This window comes from Camelina sativa, chromosome 4, assembly GCF_030686135.1.
Source record: "Camelina sativa cultivar CO46 ecotype springtype chromosome 4, ASM3068613v1".
NCBI lineage: Eukaryota > Viridiplantae > Streptophyta > Magnoliopsida > Brassicales > Brassicaceae > Camelina > Camelina sativa.
This window is the reverse complement of record NC_141883.1, coordinates 29,511,734-29,525,562: the sequence shown is the minus strand read 5'-3', so window position 1 is coordinate 29,525,562 and position 13,829 is coordinate 29,511,734. Positions and strand designations below refer to the sequence as shown.

The following is a 13,829-nucleotide window of genomic DNA, read 5'->3' as shown; positions in this document are numbered from 1 at the left end:
ATATATATATATATATATATATATATATATATATATTTTCAGCAAATATTAACATGTTTAAAGAGCCAATATAATTAGTCACAGTCGAACATTTCGTAATACAACTCTGGTTTGTCAATATCACACAGGCCAGTTCAGTCGAATACAAAACTTATGCAAAATGAAAAATGGTGCATGGGTACACAGATTTGATCAAGTTTCTTACAAATTAAAGAAAAGCTTTTTACATTTTGAATCGGCATCTGGTTTTTGAGATCACAATGGAGACATTTGTTGTTTCGAGTAAGCACTTGAACCATTTCAAGAAACTCTTGCACAAAACCTTTTGACATAAGATAAAAAGGTTCGAACCTTATGACCATCTTCTCTAATGTCTTTGTGGTTTTAAGCACAAGCTCTATAAACGAAACCACAGCCTGTGCCTCTAAACTCCAGGGGGGAGTAGTATATTTGAAGACTCTCGCTTCCGAGCTCCAGTATTGATCCGGATTCAAGCCATGAGAAAGCAAGTTTTCGTCAATATAGGTGTCCTGTATATACAGCAGAAAAAATAACTCGTTATCCAAAGAGTGTCAGTAATCTCGAATTCTACAAACCCAAGTGAAAGGACCTGGTTCTTGAATTATTCAAGGTCGTTGGCAATAGTTAGAATGGTAAAGAGCAAAAATAAAAAGAGGTTTAGGGAAAATCTATATACCGGTATGAACTTATGATCCCCTGTGTCTACAAAGGTTAGCTTCTTGAGTTCAGGAGAGTTTTGGAGCAACCTTACTATACCAGGAATTATATAATGAGAGACCGTTGTCTCAATCGTTAAAGCTTTAACCTTGAATTTTGGGAAAAGACTACCACGGAGCTCGGCAAGCGATAAAATCTAACAAAAAGAATAAGCAAAATAGTGAATATATAAAAAAAAAAAAAAACACACACACACACACACACACATCTCAAGAAGAAAATAGGGCTGCCATAGTGCCATGTCTTATTAGAGAGAGTGCAAATAACATACCTTAAGAAAGTTGTCCCCAAAAGAAAGCGTCTCTACGTTCTGATACTTGTCTAGCATCTCTAGCGCCATGATGTGAAGATAATCAGCGTTCGGTATGTCCTCTTCTGAGATACAGCTAATCTCTACGTTAGCTTCGGTTAAAGATAAGACATCAACTAAATGGCATAGTAACGGAGAGGTTCTCAGTCCGAGACAGCAGATATGTGGTGCCACAATCTTAGTTGGCCCCGGCCAGTAATTGTCGTTATAAACTACTAATGTTTTCAAACGCGGTGATTTGCTGAGATCAAGAACCTTGGTCAGTCCATCGCAGTAAAAAGGCCTTTTATTTTATTTGTAGATTCTCTAATAATTTTTTGGTTTTTAATTCTCAAAAACAATTTTGTTACCCATTTAAAATGGGCCATTTTAAAAACTAGCAAATCTAGAGTTTTTATAGCTTACCCCAAAATATTAATTATCTAATAATTATGTAGTAAAAAGGCCTTTTATTTTATTTGTAGATTCTCAAATAGTTTTTTGGTTTTTAATTTATCAAAAACAATTTTGATGCCCCATTTGAAAAAATTAGCAAATCTAGAGTTTTTATAGCTTACCCCAAAAAACAATTTGACTTGCTTAAAAACCTCTGGTAAGCATTTTTGTTTTATGTGTTGTCAATTTCCTCGTTAAGCATTTATTGTGAATCTTTAGCTTTCTGGTTAATACAAAGTAATAATGTCAACAAAAACATGGTTGAAGTTTTAAACTTCTTAAATAATAGTACAAAAATTTCGATGAACAAAACAGCTCATTCATTACAAAAAACTTTATGCAATGGTTATGGTGGCAAAACCGATATTTATCTAGTTTTTTTGTGTACTTCTACCGCTACTGCCACTGCCACTCATCTTCTTTCTCTTCTTACCTTGTTGCCCTCTTTGGCGTTCATCTCTCTTCCTCTTCATCGATTCCTTATGATGTGATTTCCCAACTAAAGACGGTTGCTCTCTCAGAGCAAAGCTCTTGGCGACATGACCCAAGTGAAGCTTCTTCACCACAAAAATGCTTTTGAGCTCTCCCTTGTGAGCTGCATATCCCCTAACCCAAGAGACAAATGCATTCTTCGCCATGTTCTTCATCTTTGGCTGTCAATCAAACAGCCACAAAAAAGGAGAGGTTTTTACCACCATAGTATAAATCAATCACAGCGAGAGGGAACACACTCAAGAGAAACGTACCTCGGCGTAAGTAACGGATTCAAGAGCTCTCTGCAGTGATATGACCCACGGATGTGATTCCAGGGATATGACTTTTTTGATTCGGGGCATATTGCCGGGTATGGGAAATTTATCAAGTACTTTAAGAAGAGGGTACTCTGTAAGTGATGCACCATGTTTCTTAAGCTCCTTAAGATAGTCTATTTCAATCGGCTGTAGAAATAACAAAGCTTCTCCTTTTTCACCAATACGAGCTGTTCTTCCCACTCTGCAACCATGAATCATAACATAAACACACAAGCTCAGAAAATTCAAGGTACTATATATATTAAGGTAGAAACGTCAAGTGCTTTGTGGGATTCCAGAATTTACCTATGCACATACTCGGTAGCTTCTCCGGGACAGTCATATTGTATAATACATCTTACTTTTGGGAAATCCAAGCCTCTAGCAGCAACATCTGTACTCAAGAGAAGAGCCTGTTTCTCTGTTTTAAAGGTCGCAAACGCAGATCTTCTATCATCCTGCTCCATACTTCCATGTAACCGAAACGTTTTGCACTTAAGAAACAACTGTTTAGTCCCCTCCTCTTCTTTCTCAGAATTAGGTGGCCATTGGAATTCACTCAGAAGTGAGTAATGAAAATCTACAGCATCACGTGTCGAAAAAAATACGACTACCTGGAAGAACGCACAAAACCTCAATCAACCAAGTATTTAAAAACAAACAGATATGACAGGAACTCCGGATAGGAGCTTGCTTGACATTTACCTTTTGAGAAGCTTCTCTTTCAAAAAGGTTCTTGAGAACAGAAAGAAGTGCCACAAGCCTTGCACCACATGGCACTGCATATAATAGATAATTGTATCAAACTAAAAGCACAGAACAATATAAAGAGATTCGAGTGGAGATAATTGTACCTCTAACATATTTCTGCACTAGCTGTGAAGGTATGCCATAGTCCTCAGATGAAGGGTTTACGGATTTGTTTACATGAATTACCATATCATCCGCATCAGAGTCAGGAGAGGCAGGGGACTCTACAGATAGATTTTGTTGCAATTTGCTGTTGTCAAGACCAATCATTACCGGATCATCCAAACTAAGCTTTGCAAGGTCGTTAACTTTTTCATTCAATGTTGCTGACAATAACAAGTTCTGCTTCTGAACTCCTTTAGGAACAATATCATCCTCCTCCTCTCCTTCCTCGTTTTGCCCTGAACCTAGAAGCTTAATTATCTGTTCTATCTCCTTCCCATAACCTAATTCAAGAATGCTGCCATAATTCAAAGGAAGAATTAAACAAAGGAAGCACATGATCAAGAAAGAAGATATTAACTTTCATGGTACAGCCTTTATTTATACCAATCAGCTTCATCAAAGATGACCCAACGCAGGTTTTTGTGCACAAATGAAGCTGTGTTCTTCAAATGGTCAAGAAGGCGTCCAGGAGTTGCAATTAGAATGGATATCCCTGAAATAAAAAAACGATTAGTCCGGATTCAAAGTGATCAATCTCACTTCTCACATAAAGAACTGAACATGCAAAATGGAAGAAAATATAGCACTACCTTTCCTTAACCTAGCCTTTTCTTTAGCCTTTTTCTCTCCTCCCATCACATAGCCAGGGACAATCCAATGAAACCGATGAAGCAGCTTCTCCAAAGTTTCATACACCTGAAGGCACAGTTCCCGTGTGGGAACAATCACCAAAGCTGCCACATACAAAGTCCAAAGCATCAAAATCATCACTTTACATCTCAACGAATTCTAAAATTCTACCTAGAACAACAAGTCAGGGTCAGGTACATACCAAAAGTTCCATGAGAACGATCAACCTTGGGAGAATAACCCTGCAAGTGATGAATGAGTGGTGCCAAATACGCTATAGTTTTTCCAGTACCGGTTGCAGCATTAACAAGTCTATACATTTATATATCCCCAAGTTAAAGGAAACAAACCACACATTCAAATTCACACAAAAAGTGAATAGATATTAGTAGAAAAAGGATACACATCTCGACCAGAGAGAATAACAGGAATTGCTTGAGCTTGTACAAGTGTAGGAGCTTCAAAACCCATCCTTTCTATATATATTGACACGGAAAAAAAAACAACATTAAAACTTAGAAATTATGTTCACTGTACAATAAACAGAGGATGCCAAATACAGGCAGAGGTAAAGAGAGAACCTTGGAGCTGGTCGGAGAGCTTGGGATCTAATCCAAGGGAAGAGAACGAACATGAAGCGAACAGACCGCTCTTTGCTTTGCTTCCATCTTTAGCTTCTTGCTTTGATTCTCTTGCGGATTGTTGGGTTCTCTTCTTCATCATCTTCTTTTTCAACGAAACAAACGAGTTCTCTGTTTCTTTCCCTCCGTCTTCGAGAACTCGACGACGACGACACTGCAAATTGCAAGGGTTTTGCCTCCTATACGACACCGTTTTCGTGTGGGCCTAAATAGAACTATGGGCCTCTCAACTTTCAACCCATGATCATCACCAGAAGCATACCGAAAGAGAAAGACTTTTAATTTTTTTTAACCGGCTTTTCACGGTTCGATTTGGACTAAATCGGTACCCGAATTGGAACACCCCTAGTTAAAACCATGGCTCCGAAAGTCTCCGAAAAGACGAGTCCACTCCCAGATTCCAGAGTCCAACACTCAACAATATACTGAAACATCATTTTTTATAGACGTATGGTGAGAACTTTACACAGTTTTTGGAAAATGTTTATGAACAATTCACATTTATGAGATTTCAGGCCTAAAATCGATTACAAAACTCACTTCGAGTCATCTCTATCATTAGCTAATCCCTAAACGAATGCAAAGCTCTTGCCGCCTTAAAGCCATCTCTTCGAATATGTGGTCCTCAAAACGATTGTTCCATCTCATACTTCTTCAATCTGCAAAACCAGAAATATACAAAACATAGTTAAATTAATAACAAGAAAAGTAACAGAGTTAAAATGGGAATCTAGGAAACCAAAAATCAACCTGAGGAAGGTTCATGAGCTCAAGAACAGCCTTAGTTGGGGTCAGTTCATTATCTATTATCTTAGCTACGGCTGTCAAAACTGGAAGCTTCACGTTGTATTTCTGTGCTAATGCTATCACTGCCCCGGCAGTTGCTACACCTTCTGCAACCTGTGCAACAATTGTTATTTGATTCATGGGATTCAGATTCAACCAATCGTTTTGGTTTAAACATAAGACAAGCGACACCAATGAGTTACACACCTGATTCATAGAGCTTAGTATGTCATCTAGTGTCTCCCCTGACCCTAACCTGACTCCAACTGTTCGGTTTCTTGAAAGATTTACAAAACACGTGAGCATTATGTCCCCAGTTCCTGATAAACCAGTTATGGTTGTTGGCTTTGCACCCATCTTCACACATACATGACGGAGGAATGCAATAAACTCAGGATTTAGTAATCATCGTGGTGAGTTTCTTGGATATAGACCACTATCTATGAAGCTATCATACGCACTCTTTAAATTTACTACCTTAGTGGCTAACCATCTTATCTCTGAACAACCTTGGGATACAAGAGCTGCCATAGAGTTGTTACCGAGATTCATTCCATCAACAATTCCTGCAGCTATTGCTAGAACATTCTTCAGGGCACCGGCAATTTCCACTCCTGTAACATCACTGAAATGATCAGAGGTTACAAGCTGAGTGCACAAAACTCCCTCGAAGAATTAAAAAGTCAACCATTAGACCACAATCACTAACACCAGACATACACAAGATATGCATAAACTATCAAGCAGGGAGGCAAATGCATCCAGAAATCATTTAAACCAATTGAAGTCTGGTTTTAAAATGTCTGTACCTGGAAGTATTTATTCTCAAGTAACTCGAAGCTAGAAGCTGCTGAACAGAATTGGCCAATTTCTTATCTTTCGAGGCAACCACCATTGCTGCGAGCAAAAAATATACCAAAAAGGAAAAATTTCACAGCATTCAGCAACAGAAATAATATATAACACTATTTGAATATAAACGAAAGAAGAACAAGAGACAAACCCGTTGGCAAATTGTTCATCAGCTCCAGAGCAAATGAAGGGCCAGAAAGTGCAACGAAAGGTTGCCGTGGATTCTTAAGGGCAGTAGGAATGATCTGAGACATCATCCTAAGAGTATTAAGCTCCAGACCTTTACTAAGAGATATAATAGGCAATCCTGGATCAACATACTCGGAGATTCCCTCAAGAAACGATGAGCTGAACTGCGACAAACAAACCGCATTAATCAGCAGAACATACAAAGCAGATCAACCAAAATACCAAAATACAAAAACTCAAATCGGATTTAAACCTGCACAGGTACAGCATGTAGACAGTAATCAGCATCAAGCAATGCAGCTTTGGCATCAGTTGTGGCAATCACATTCTCAGGTAACTTGTGCTCAGGGAAGTACTTACTGGTAAATGGTAATGGTAACAAAACACAATTCGAACAAAATCAACATTAAATCTCACTGTAAATCATTATGAATCGTGTTCGGATAAAATCAAACGCTGTAAAGTACCAATTGTGGTGGTTCTCGTTGATAGATTGGCAAACAAAAGAGTCACGCACAAGCATATTAACCTCTAATCCCTCTTTCCTTTTAGCTACATGAGCAGCCATTGCAGTACCAAACGAACCTCCACCAAGAACAACAACCTACAAAAAATCCCCCAGATTCTTTTCAAATTCTTTCAAACGCAAACGAAATTAGGAAGAAAGAGAGTAGAAGATAACGAAACCTTGCGAGTGCGCTCAAGAACATCGGTTTTGGCTTTAGCGCGCCAAGAACGAGACCATCGAACCAACTTCTCCCACGCGATACGAACGACTTTGCGCTGGTCACGGCTCGTATTGATGATATCAGGAGGGCCAGTGATGGAGTCAGCTTCGGGGATTACATTTGGAGAAGAAACGCAGCGGACGGAGATAGAGCTGTGTTTAAGAAGCGGTGGATGCTTGCCGGAGAAGTGGAGGTCTAAGCATGCAGGTTGTACCGAAGCCGCCATATTCGCAAGAGACTTGGAGAAGAAGAAGACCCAAAACCAAATCGGAAAAAGATTGAGAGAGCCAAAGAGCGACCGAGAGAGAAGAGAGAGAGAGAGACTGAACAAGAATCTCTTTGTTCGTCCTTTACAGTTATTCTCGGCCCGTATCTATATACTACGTTGGGCCTTTTATTAAAACGCTCTAGCCTTCAGTCGTTTTAACGGGTTATGGTTATGTTTAGTATTATTTCTTTCAAATTCAGCTTTGTGTTTTAGATACTTTAAACTTAAGTTCAAAGTAGGAGTTGGTCAGCTTGTAGGTAAGAATTGTTTGGTGTAATTCATATGAGATCTTAAAGTACAACACCCTCACAGTCACTACCACTTCAAAATATCAAAACCAAGTTAGGTAAGATTTTGGTGGGATACATTATCCAAATTTGATTATACGTATCAAACGCTCAATCGGCTCCGCTAATTCCCCACTTTTCTTGGACAGATTTATTGAAATTTGATAACGTGTACCATATCTACGTAGAGAATATTAATAGCATATAATGGTTTGTTTATAGTATACTACTAGAAATCGTGCGGTACATACACAAATCCAAAAAGAGCAAGAAACAAGAATAACATCATGCACGTAACTCATAAGCAAAAATAAAATAAAACAACTAAATAGTCTTGGTAATGGTATGATAGAACTGAGACAAATGAAACGACACGTGTTAATGATGTTGAAAGCTTCAATTGATACGTACAATACAAGTCTCCTAAAGGGATATTCTTGATCTTGAGGCGACTATTTCTCCCTTAGACTTTCAACTTCTTTCTCTTTGTCTCCGAGAAGAAAAGAGGTTCATCGTCTTATGATATCTTCTCTTATCCTTTAATAATCTTCTAATTTGTCTTTCTAATAACAACAGGCCATTCACAAGATTCCGGTGAATAATCCCTAGGTAAGGGAAAACATAAGTCTTTTTTTTTATAAGAATCACGTCGGTAATTCAAATGAGAGATTCTTTGCATTTTAATTAGTAGTCTCGTATTCGGAATTTTGTGTCCTGTTACAAATTGAGATCTAAACCTTTCTTGGTGCACAAGATTAATTCACCAGGTTTTTTCTTCTTCTCTTCAGGCAGGAACGATGTCAATCTTGTGCAACAATGGCAGAAAAAGAGACCAGAGAAGACGAAAAGAGAAAGAAACAACGATAGAAGAGACTCATCAATGTTGTTGTTGTTGCCTGTGGCCTCAATTTTCAATGGTTAGAGGAATAAAGAGATGTCTCTTCCTCTCATGTTATCCATTTATTCGCTGTTTAGGGTTGGAAGAGAGAAGGCATCGTCATCATCTTCATTACCAAAACCATTTCCTATGATAAATTTGTGTGTATTCGTATATAAGCTTGAGATTACTATAAGCATATATATATGAAAACATTTCTTGATTTCTAGGAAAAAAAAAACTTGTAACATAATTCAAAACAAGGATCAAGACAAAATAAATGTTTTGTTAGCTAGGGGCTACATTTTAATCTCTCTCATGGTTAGCTAGATTCTGCAGTTCATGAGATGACATTTAAGTTTCTCAACATCAGACAGTTTCAGAGGCTTCTGCATAAACATTTGAGCTCCACTCGCTAAACATCTGCGTTTTTAAAGAACAAAAACAGACCACAAGACATTGATCTTAAGTTATTACTTCCATACAGTAAACAAGGTCTTAATCAGATATCAGTTGTTCTTACTTGTTGATGCGAGTAGGAATATTCTCTGAAGACATAATCACAACAGGGACCTCTTTCAGATTTGATGACTCCTGCTACAGAGACACAGATTGAATTTAACCGATAAGTTCTATGGATTTTGATTCCAATAAAGCTGTTAGATATAAATGTTTACCTTCACTTTCTTGAGTAGCTCGAAACCTGTCATCCCCGGCATACAGTAATCTGTAATGATTAGATTCACCTTCAAATCCTGGATAAATCGAACACATATTGAGTTATTTTCCATAGACCATGATATATCAATCAAATATGCCCTGAGATAGATCTTACGTTGTTGGTCAATGCATCTATATGCTGATTTTGATCTCCCAAACCCAAATACTCCAATGCTCTAAGCGCATTCTCTGCTGTTGTCACTGCAAAAAATCCACCATTTTATAAACAACTAATGAATACAAATGGAAACATAACGAATCAGAAAAAAATCAAAAGGTAAAAAAAAAGAGATGAAACCTTTGCAAGAAGAGATCTTGAGCAACCTCTCTACGAGTTTACGGTCAATGAGATTATCATCCACAGCTAAAACATGAAGCTCTCTATCATCATGGCCATGATGGTGATGATGATCAAAAGCCACCTCCATTAACGACGAACAAGAATCTCCTGAACTGTTCATATCTCTCCTTTTGTTCCTTAGATGTCAAGTAACTACTGATAAAGAAAACAACTTCACAATAAGCGAAGGACTGACTCGAGCATTAATACAAAGACCTCGCAGCAGACATAGCTTTAAATTCCCTCACCACCTCTCAATAAAAAAATAATAAATTAAAAAAAAAAAAACAAAAAAAAAAAGACAAAACACATACAATGAAGAAAGAAAGTGACAGACTCAGAAGTGTCTGTATGTATGAGTCATGTGAATCTGGGTGATGGTATTTATGATTTTTGGTGGGTGAAGAATATTTTTTCAATTATTAAAAAAGAAAAAAACAGAGAGCATGGGGAAGAGATTGCATCAAAGAATAAGTATCACGGATATTTCGTGATATCTTAATTTTAGGGGTTTTTAGTTTCAGTACCAGTCGTTATAGATAAAAAGTTTCTGTATACTTGTCTTTTTGTATTGTGTTACTTGTTACGACATGTTCTTCAAATCGTGTGGGGTTTCTTTTGGACCACTTTTAAATATACAAAAATTGTAGATGCATAGAACTGAAAAAATATGATTTATTCGGTAACAATCCCCCTATGATATACCAAGAAACTGATTTGATATGATTTGGAATCCAAAAAGATTATAATTTTCTTCTTTTTGTTTGGGGACAAAGTATAAAGATTTTGCTATGGAGAGGACTGATTCTTTGAGAAACTGAATAAAGAAACATATGTGTCCAGTGACAGTCGTACGGATCTCTTCTCAGGATCTTCTTATATCAAAATTTGATAAGATACATAAATCTTGTAGATATAATACAACTTTTTAATTATCATTTTTCCTCAGTTTTTTTGGGGTTCACATCTTTGGAATAAATTGGAAAAAGGAAACTTTAATAATGATTTTTTGTCGAAAGAGGACCACCAATCTCTTATAGAGATCCTCATGGCCCATGTCTAAAGATTCTTTTTTTCTTTCTTTCCTTTTATCCCTCTTCTTAACTTGTAAAGATCATCATCATCTAAGGCTATCTTTATCAGTAAAACATGTTGGGTGTTCTAAAGCTTTTTTAAAATGAAAATATTGTAAAAGTGGACTTAGAACATGTTGTTGTAACTGTTTTTGGTCCAGTTCTAGTGTGACGTGGCATACTCTGATTGGAAACAATTTTTTATAACCGAGAGAACTTTTCATTTTTCATTTTGTTCGATATCGTGGCTGCTAGGGTTTTCTTGTTTCTCTCCCAAACGGCGATAGCTTCCTGGTCACCATCTTCTCCGATTAAGGTGTGTTTTCCGGCCATTAAAACACCAAAATCGAGATCTCCTCGTGTCCTCTGTCTCCTCTGTCTCGCAAATCTCATCTTCGGCGATATAGACAAGGTAGTCCCTTCATGTCCTCTGTTCTTTATTGTTTCATCGATTTAGGGTCTTGAAATCTCTGAATTAGGTTTCGATTTAGTATCATGTTATAGGGTTTCGTCTTATCTGATTAATCAATATAGGATTTGTATGAGTGAATTTTGAGTGTCGTGTATTGTATTTGAAATCAACCTTACACTGATGAACATTAATCGATTTTGCTTTGTTTCTGAGGATTGTAGGTGAGGTTAACCAGGACAAATTAAATCGGATAACCATCAACAAACCTGCATTTACTCGAAAGTAAAAGGTAAGTCACACTCACTATATGTAATGCAAGGTTGGACCAGCTTGGTTTCCTGATTTGAGTGGTGTTGTGGTTAGTGTAGTAAGTGGTTATTCACATATTTTATGTGATTGTAGTTGCTTGTAAAGTGTTGTTTGATTATATAGTGAGTTTTGCAGTCTTGAGTTGTGATGGTCTCGGATGGTTGATTGGTTTATCTCTTGTATAATATGTTTGAGTGGTTTGTGTAGTAGTGTAGTAAGTGGTTATTCACAGATTTTAGGTGATTGTAGTTGCTTGTAAAGTGTTGTTTGCTTGTATAGTGAGTTTCTTAGACTTTGGTTGTGATGGTCTCGGATGGTTAATTGGTTTATCTCTTGTATAATATGTTTGAGTAGTTTTGGTCATGTTCTCGGCTAATAGGAGACTAAACTTTAAAAACTGAGTTCAATGCATTAACAAAACCAAACTTTTTGGTTTACATATAAAAAACACTCAATGACCTTTATTTACTTCTGATTTGACTGAAGTAGGTAATGGTTATTTAGAATTAAAATTCTGTAACAACACCAAACTTTGAATTTAATGATCTTCTTAACTTCTCTATATTAACCAATCTTATTTCCTTCTTTCTTACCAATCTCTAAGAACTTTCCAATAATCTCTCTTCCTCACCTTCTTCCGTGTTAAATCTGATTGCTATAGAATCAAATAATACTCCTAATAGTCAGTTTCAATCCTACATTAGCCTTCTTAACTTCCCATATGACAGCTTTGCTCCCAATGTAAACATTGGTTCCTCTCAAATCCCTTCTTTTAGTTCACAAACTAGTTCACAGTCGAGTCAACCTCCTAGTTAACCAGAAGAGACAGCAGAACAGCGTAGGGAGAGAAGGATATGGTCCACACAAGATGACTTAGTCCTAATAAGTGGCTGGTTAAACACATCGAAGGATGCAATAGTTGGGAATGACCAACCGTTTGGGTCCTTTTGGAAGCGTATTGGTGACTATTATGCATCAAGTGATCATGTACTTGGTGGTGGTGAACCAAGGCGCCCTGACCATTGTAGACAAAGATGGCAAAAAATCAGCAAGGAAGTGAGCAGGTTCTGTGGAGCTTATGCATAATCAAAGGGTGAGAAAGCTAGTGGCATGAATGATTTGGATATTCTGTAGAATGCTCACCAAATCTACACTAAGCTGTACAAGAGTAAGTTTGGTTTTGAGTATGCTTGGAATGTGCTCCGCTATGAACAGAAATGGATTAATCTGGAGGCTATGAACCTCACTCCAAAGACAACCAGTTCTAACAAAAGAAAAGCCGATGATGCTGCACCATCTTCAGGGTCTGTTGTGGGTGAGCACGAGAGCAGGCCTGCTGGCATAAAGGCAATGAAAAAATTAAGGAACAAAGGTAAAGAGAAGGCTGCACCATCTGCAGAGTTTAGTCACATGTGGGAAATAAAAAAAAAGGATTTAGAGGGCATGAAAGAACTTCAAAAGATGTCCATTCTTGACACTCTCATTGCCAAGAAAGAAACTCTAGATGAAATGAAAAAGCTCTAAAGAAGAAGCTAATGGTTGAACTGTTTTAACTTAGATGAAACAGACGATGACATGTTTGTTGTAGTATGTTTGTCTTATGTTTATGTTTGTTTTAACTCTAGTTTATGTTTGTTTTAAGTATGTTTGTCTTATGTTTATGTTTGTTGAAACTCTAGTTTATGTTTTTAATGAATCGGCTTATGTTTGGTTTATAAATCTTTCTTTTGTTTTTGAATTCTGATTGCATTCTGATTTATTACCTGTTTCATAAGCGTTTGCAAGCCTTCACAAACTTGTTTTTGTTTTCATTTTTATACTTATCTATGTGTTTTCGGTTTCAGGTTGAAGAAGACATAGACTCTGAATACGACTATGGTATAAACAGCCCATTAGACTATAGTTCCGAAGAGGAGGAGGCTGAGACCTGTTACTATCCTCCGCAACCATCAACTGAGATTGGATTCACAAGTCTGTGGAGCCGTGAAGCTGAACCACTTCCTGATTATGAGACACAACTGATCCAGCTCAAGGACCAACTGATCCAGCTCAAGGACCAACAAAACCATTCAGATCAGAAGTTGGTGAACCTGGAGAGGCTTGTTACTGAGGCACGAGAGAAGAAACCATTGTTTCAAATGGCCCCTGAAATTGTAGTTGTTGTTTGCTTCGGTATGAGTGTTTTGCTAGTGGTATTTATCTTGTTTACTAAGTAAATTAGATTAGGCTTTGGATCGGCTAGTAGTGAAGCTGTGGATCGACTAATGTATGATTGTAGGCACAGTTTGGTATTTGGATTGTAGTTTTAAAGACTAAGTCACATGAATTTGTTTTGTTTGTTTGGATTTTAGTTTTAAAGACAAAGTCACATGAATTTGTTTTCTTTCTTTGGATTTTACTTTTATAGACAGAGTCACAAGAATTTGTTTGTAACAAAGACCAAAGTTCACATGTGTTTGTCCGAAAATGAAGTATCACATGTATAAACAAAGACAGAGTCACACCGAACTTGAAGTATCACATGCTCA

General features: G+C 37.2%; 4 protein-coding genes and 2 long non-coding RNA genes across 11 annotated transcripts; 2 read left to right on the top strand and 4 right to left on the bottom strand.

Moving 5' to 3' along the window:
* Positions 1-49: 49 nt before the first annotated feature.
* On the bottom strand, positions 50-1,338 carry LOC104784319 (F-box/LRR-repeat protein At3g03360-like). Its single transcript, XM_087511022.1, has 3 exons — positions 1,010-1,338; positions 698-874; positions 50-530 (listed from the first exon to the last, which is right to left on the bottom strand). The coding sequence occupies exons 1-3, from the start codon at positions 1,076-1,078 to the stop codon at positions 135-137; spliced, it is 642 nt and encodes a 213-aa protein (XP_087367148.1). The 5' UTR covers positions 1,079-1,338; the 3' UTR covers positions 50-134.
* A 346-nt stretch (positions 1,339-1,684) lies between these two features.
* Positions 1,685-4,610, bottom strand: LOC104782555 (DEAD-box ATP-dependent RNA helicase 17). Its single transcript, XM_087511034.1, has 10 exons — positions 4,401-4,610; positions 4,223-4,295; positions 4,022-4,131; positions 3,780-3,923; positions 3,574-3,682; positions 3,129-3,484; positions 2,980-3,053; positions 2,581-2,888; positions 2,230-2,476; positions 1,685-2,136 (listed from the first exon to the last, which is right to left on the bottom strand). Exons 1-10 carry the CDS (start codon positions 4,540-4,542, stop codon positions 1,855-1,857), a joined length of 1,845 nt encoding a protein of 614 aa, XP_087367160.1. The 5' UTR covers positions 4,543-4,610; the 3' UTR covers positions 1,685-1,854.
* Positions 4,611-4,691: 81 nt separating this feature from the next.
* On the bottom strand, positions 4,692-7,475 carry LOC104782557 (glycerol-3-phosphate dehydrogenase [NAD(+)] 2, chloroplastic). Of its 4 annotated transcripts, XR_015597278.1 has the most exons (10): positions 6,975-7,361; positions 6,755-6,891; positions 6,541-6,646; positions 6,250-6,451; positions 6,056-6,143; positions 5,724-5,871; positions 5,454-5,603; positions 5,211-5,360; positions 5,001-5,119; positions 4,692-4,885 (listed from the first exon to the last, which is right to left on the bottom strand). XR_015597278.1 is itself a non-coding variant. In XM_010507521.3 (9 exons), exons 1-9 carry the CDS (start codon positions 7,239-7,241, stop codon positions 5,105-5,107), a joined length of 1,263 nt encoding a protein of 420 aa, XP_010505823.2. In that variant the 5' UTR covers positions 7,242-7,475; the 3' UTR covers positions 4,884-5,104. The 4 variants fall into 4 exon arrangements, 2 of the variants coding, with proteins under 2 accessions (XP_010505823.2, XP_087367162.1); XR_015597279.1 differs by having other exon boundaries at positions 4,884-5,119; positions 5,724-5,860; positions 6,975-7,362; XM_010507521.3 differs by having other exon boundaries at positions 4,884-5,119; positions 6,975-7,475.
* A 451-nt stretch (positions 7,476-7,926) lies between these two features.
* On the top strand, positions 7,927-8,759 carry LOC104792934 (uncharacterized). Its single transcript, XR_015597280.1, has 2 exons — positions 7,927-8,179; positions 8,359-8,759. It is a non-coding gene; the product is annotated as an uncharacterized LOC104792934 (long non-coding RNA).
* Positions 8,651-11,214, bottom strand: LOC104792935 (two-component response regulator ARR16-like). Of its 3 annotated transcripts, none has more exons than XM_010519205.3 (5): positions 9,466-11,214; positions 9,283-9,368; positions 9,125-9,202; positions 8,971-9,044; positions 8,651-8,870 (listed from the first exon to the last, which is right to left on the bottom strand). In XM_010519205.3, exons 1-5 carry the CDS (start codon positions 9,626-9,628, stop codon positions 8,774-8,776), a joined length of 498 nt encoding a protein of 165 aa, XP_010517507.2. In that variant the 5' UTR covers positions 9,629-11,214; the 3' UTR covers positions 8,651-8,773. The 3 variants fall into 3 exon arrangements, with proteins under 3 accessions (XP_010517507.2, XP_010517508.2, XP_087367164.1); XM_010519206.3 differs by having other exon boundaries at positions 8,971-9,041; positions 9,466-10,044; XM_087511038.1 differs by lacking the exon at positions 8,651-8,870 and having other exon boundaries at positions 8,888-9,041; positions 9,466-9,768.
* Positions 10,319-13,684, top strand: LOC104782552 (uncharacterized). The gene is made up of 3 exons (XR_767027.3): positions 10,319-10,992; positions 11,214-11,281; positions 13,146-13,684. It is a non-coding gene; the product is annotated as an uncharacterized LOC104782552 (long non-coding RNA).
* The last annotated feature ends 145 nt before the right edge of the window (positions 13,685-13,829 follow it).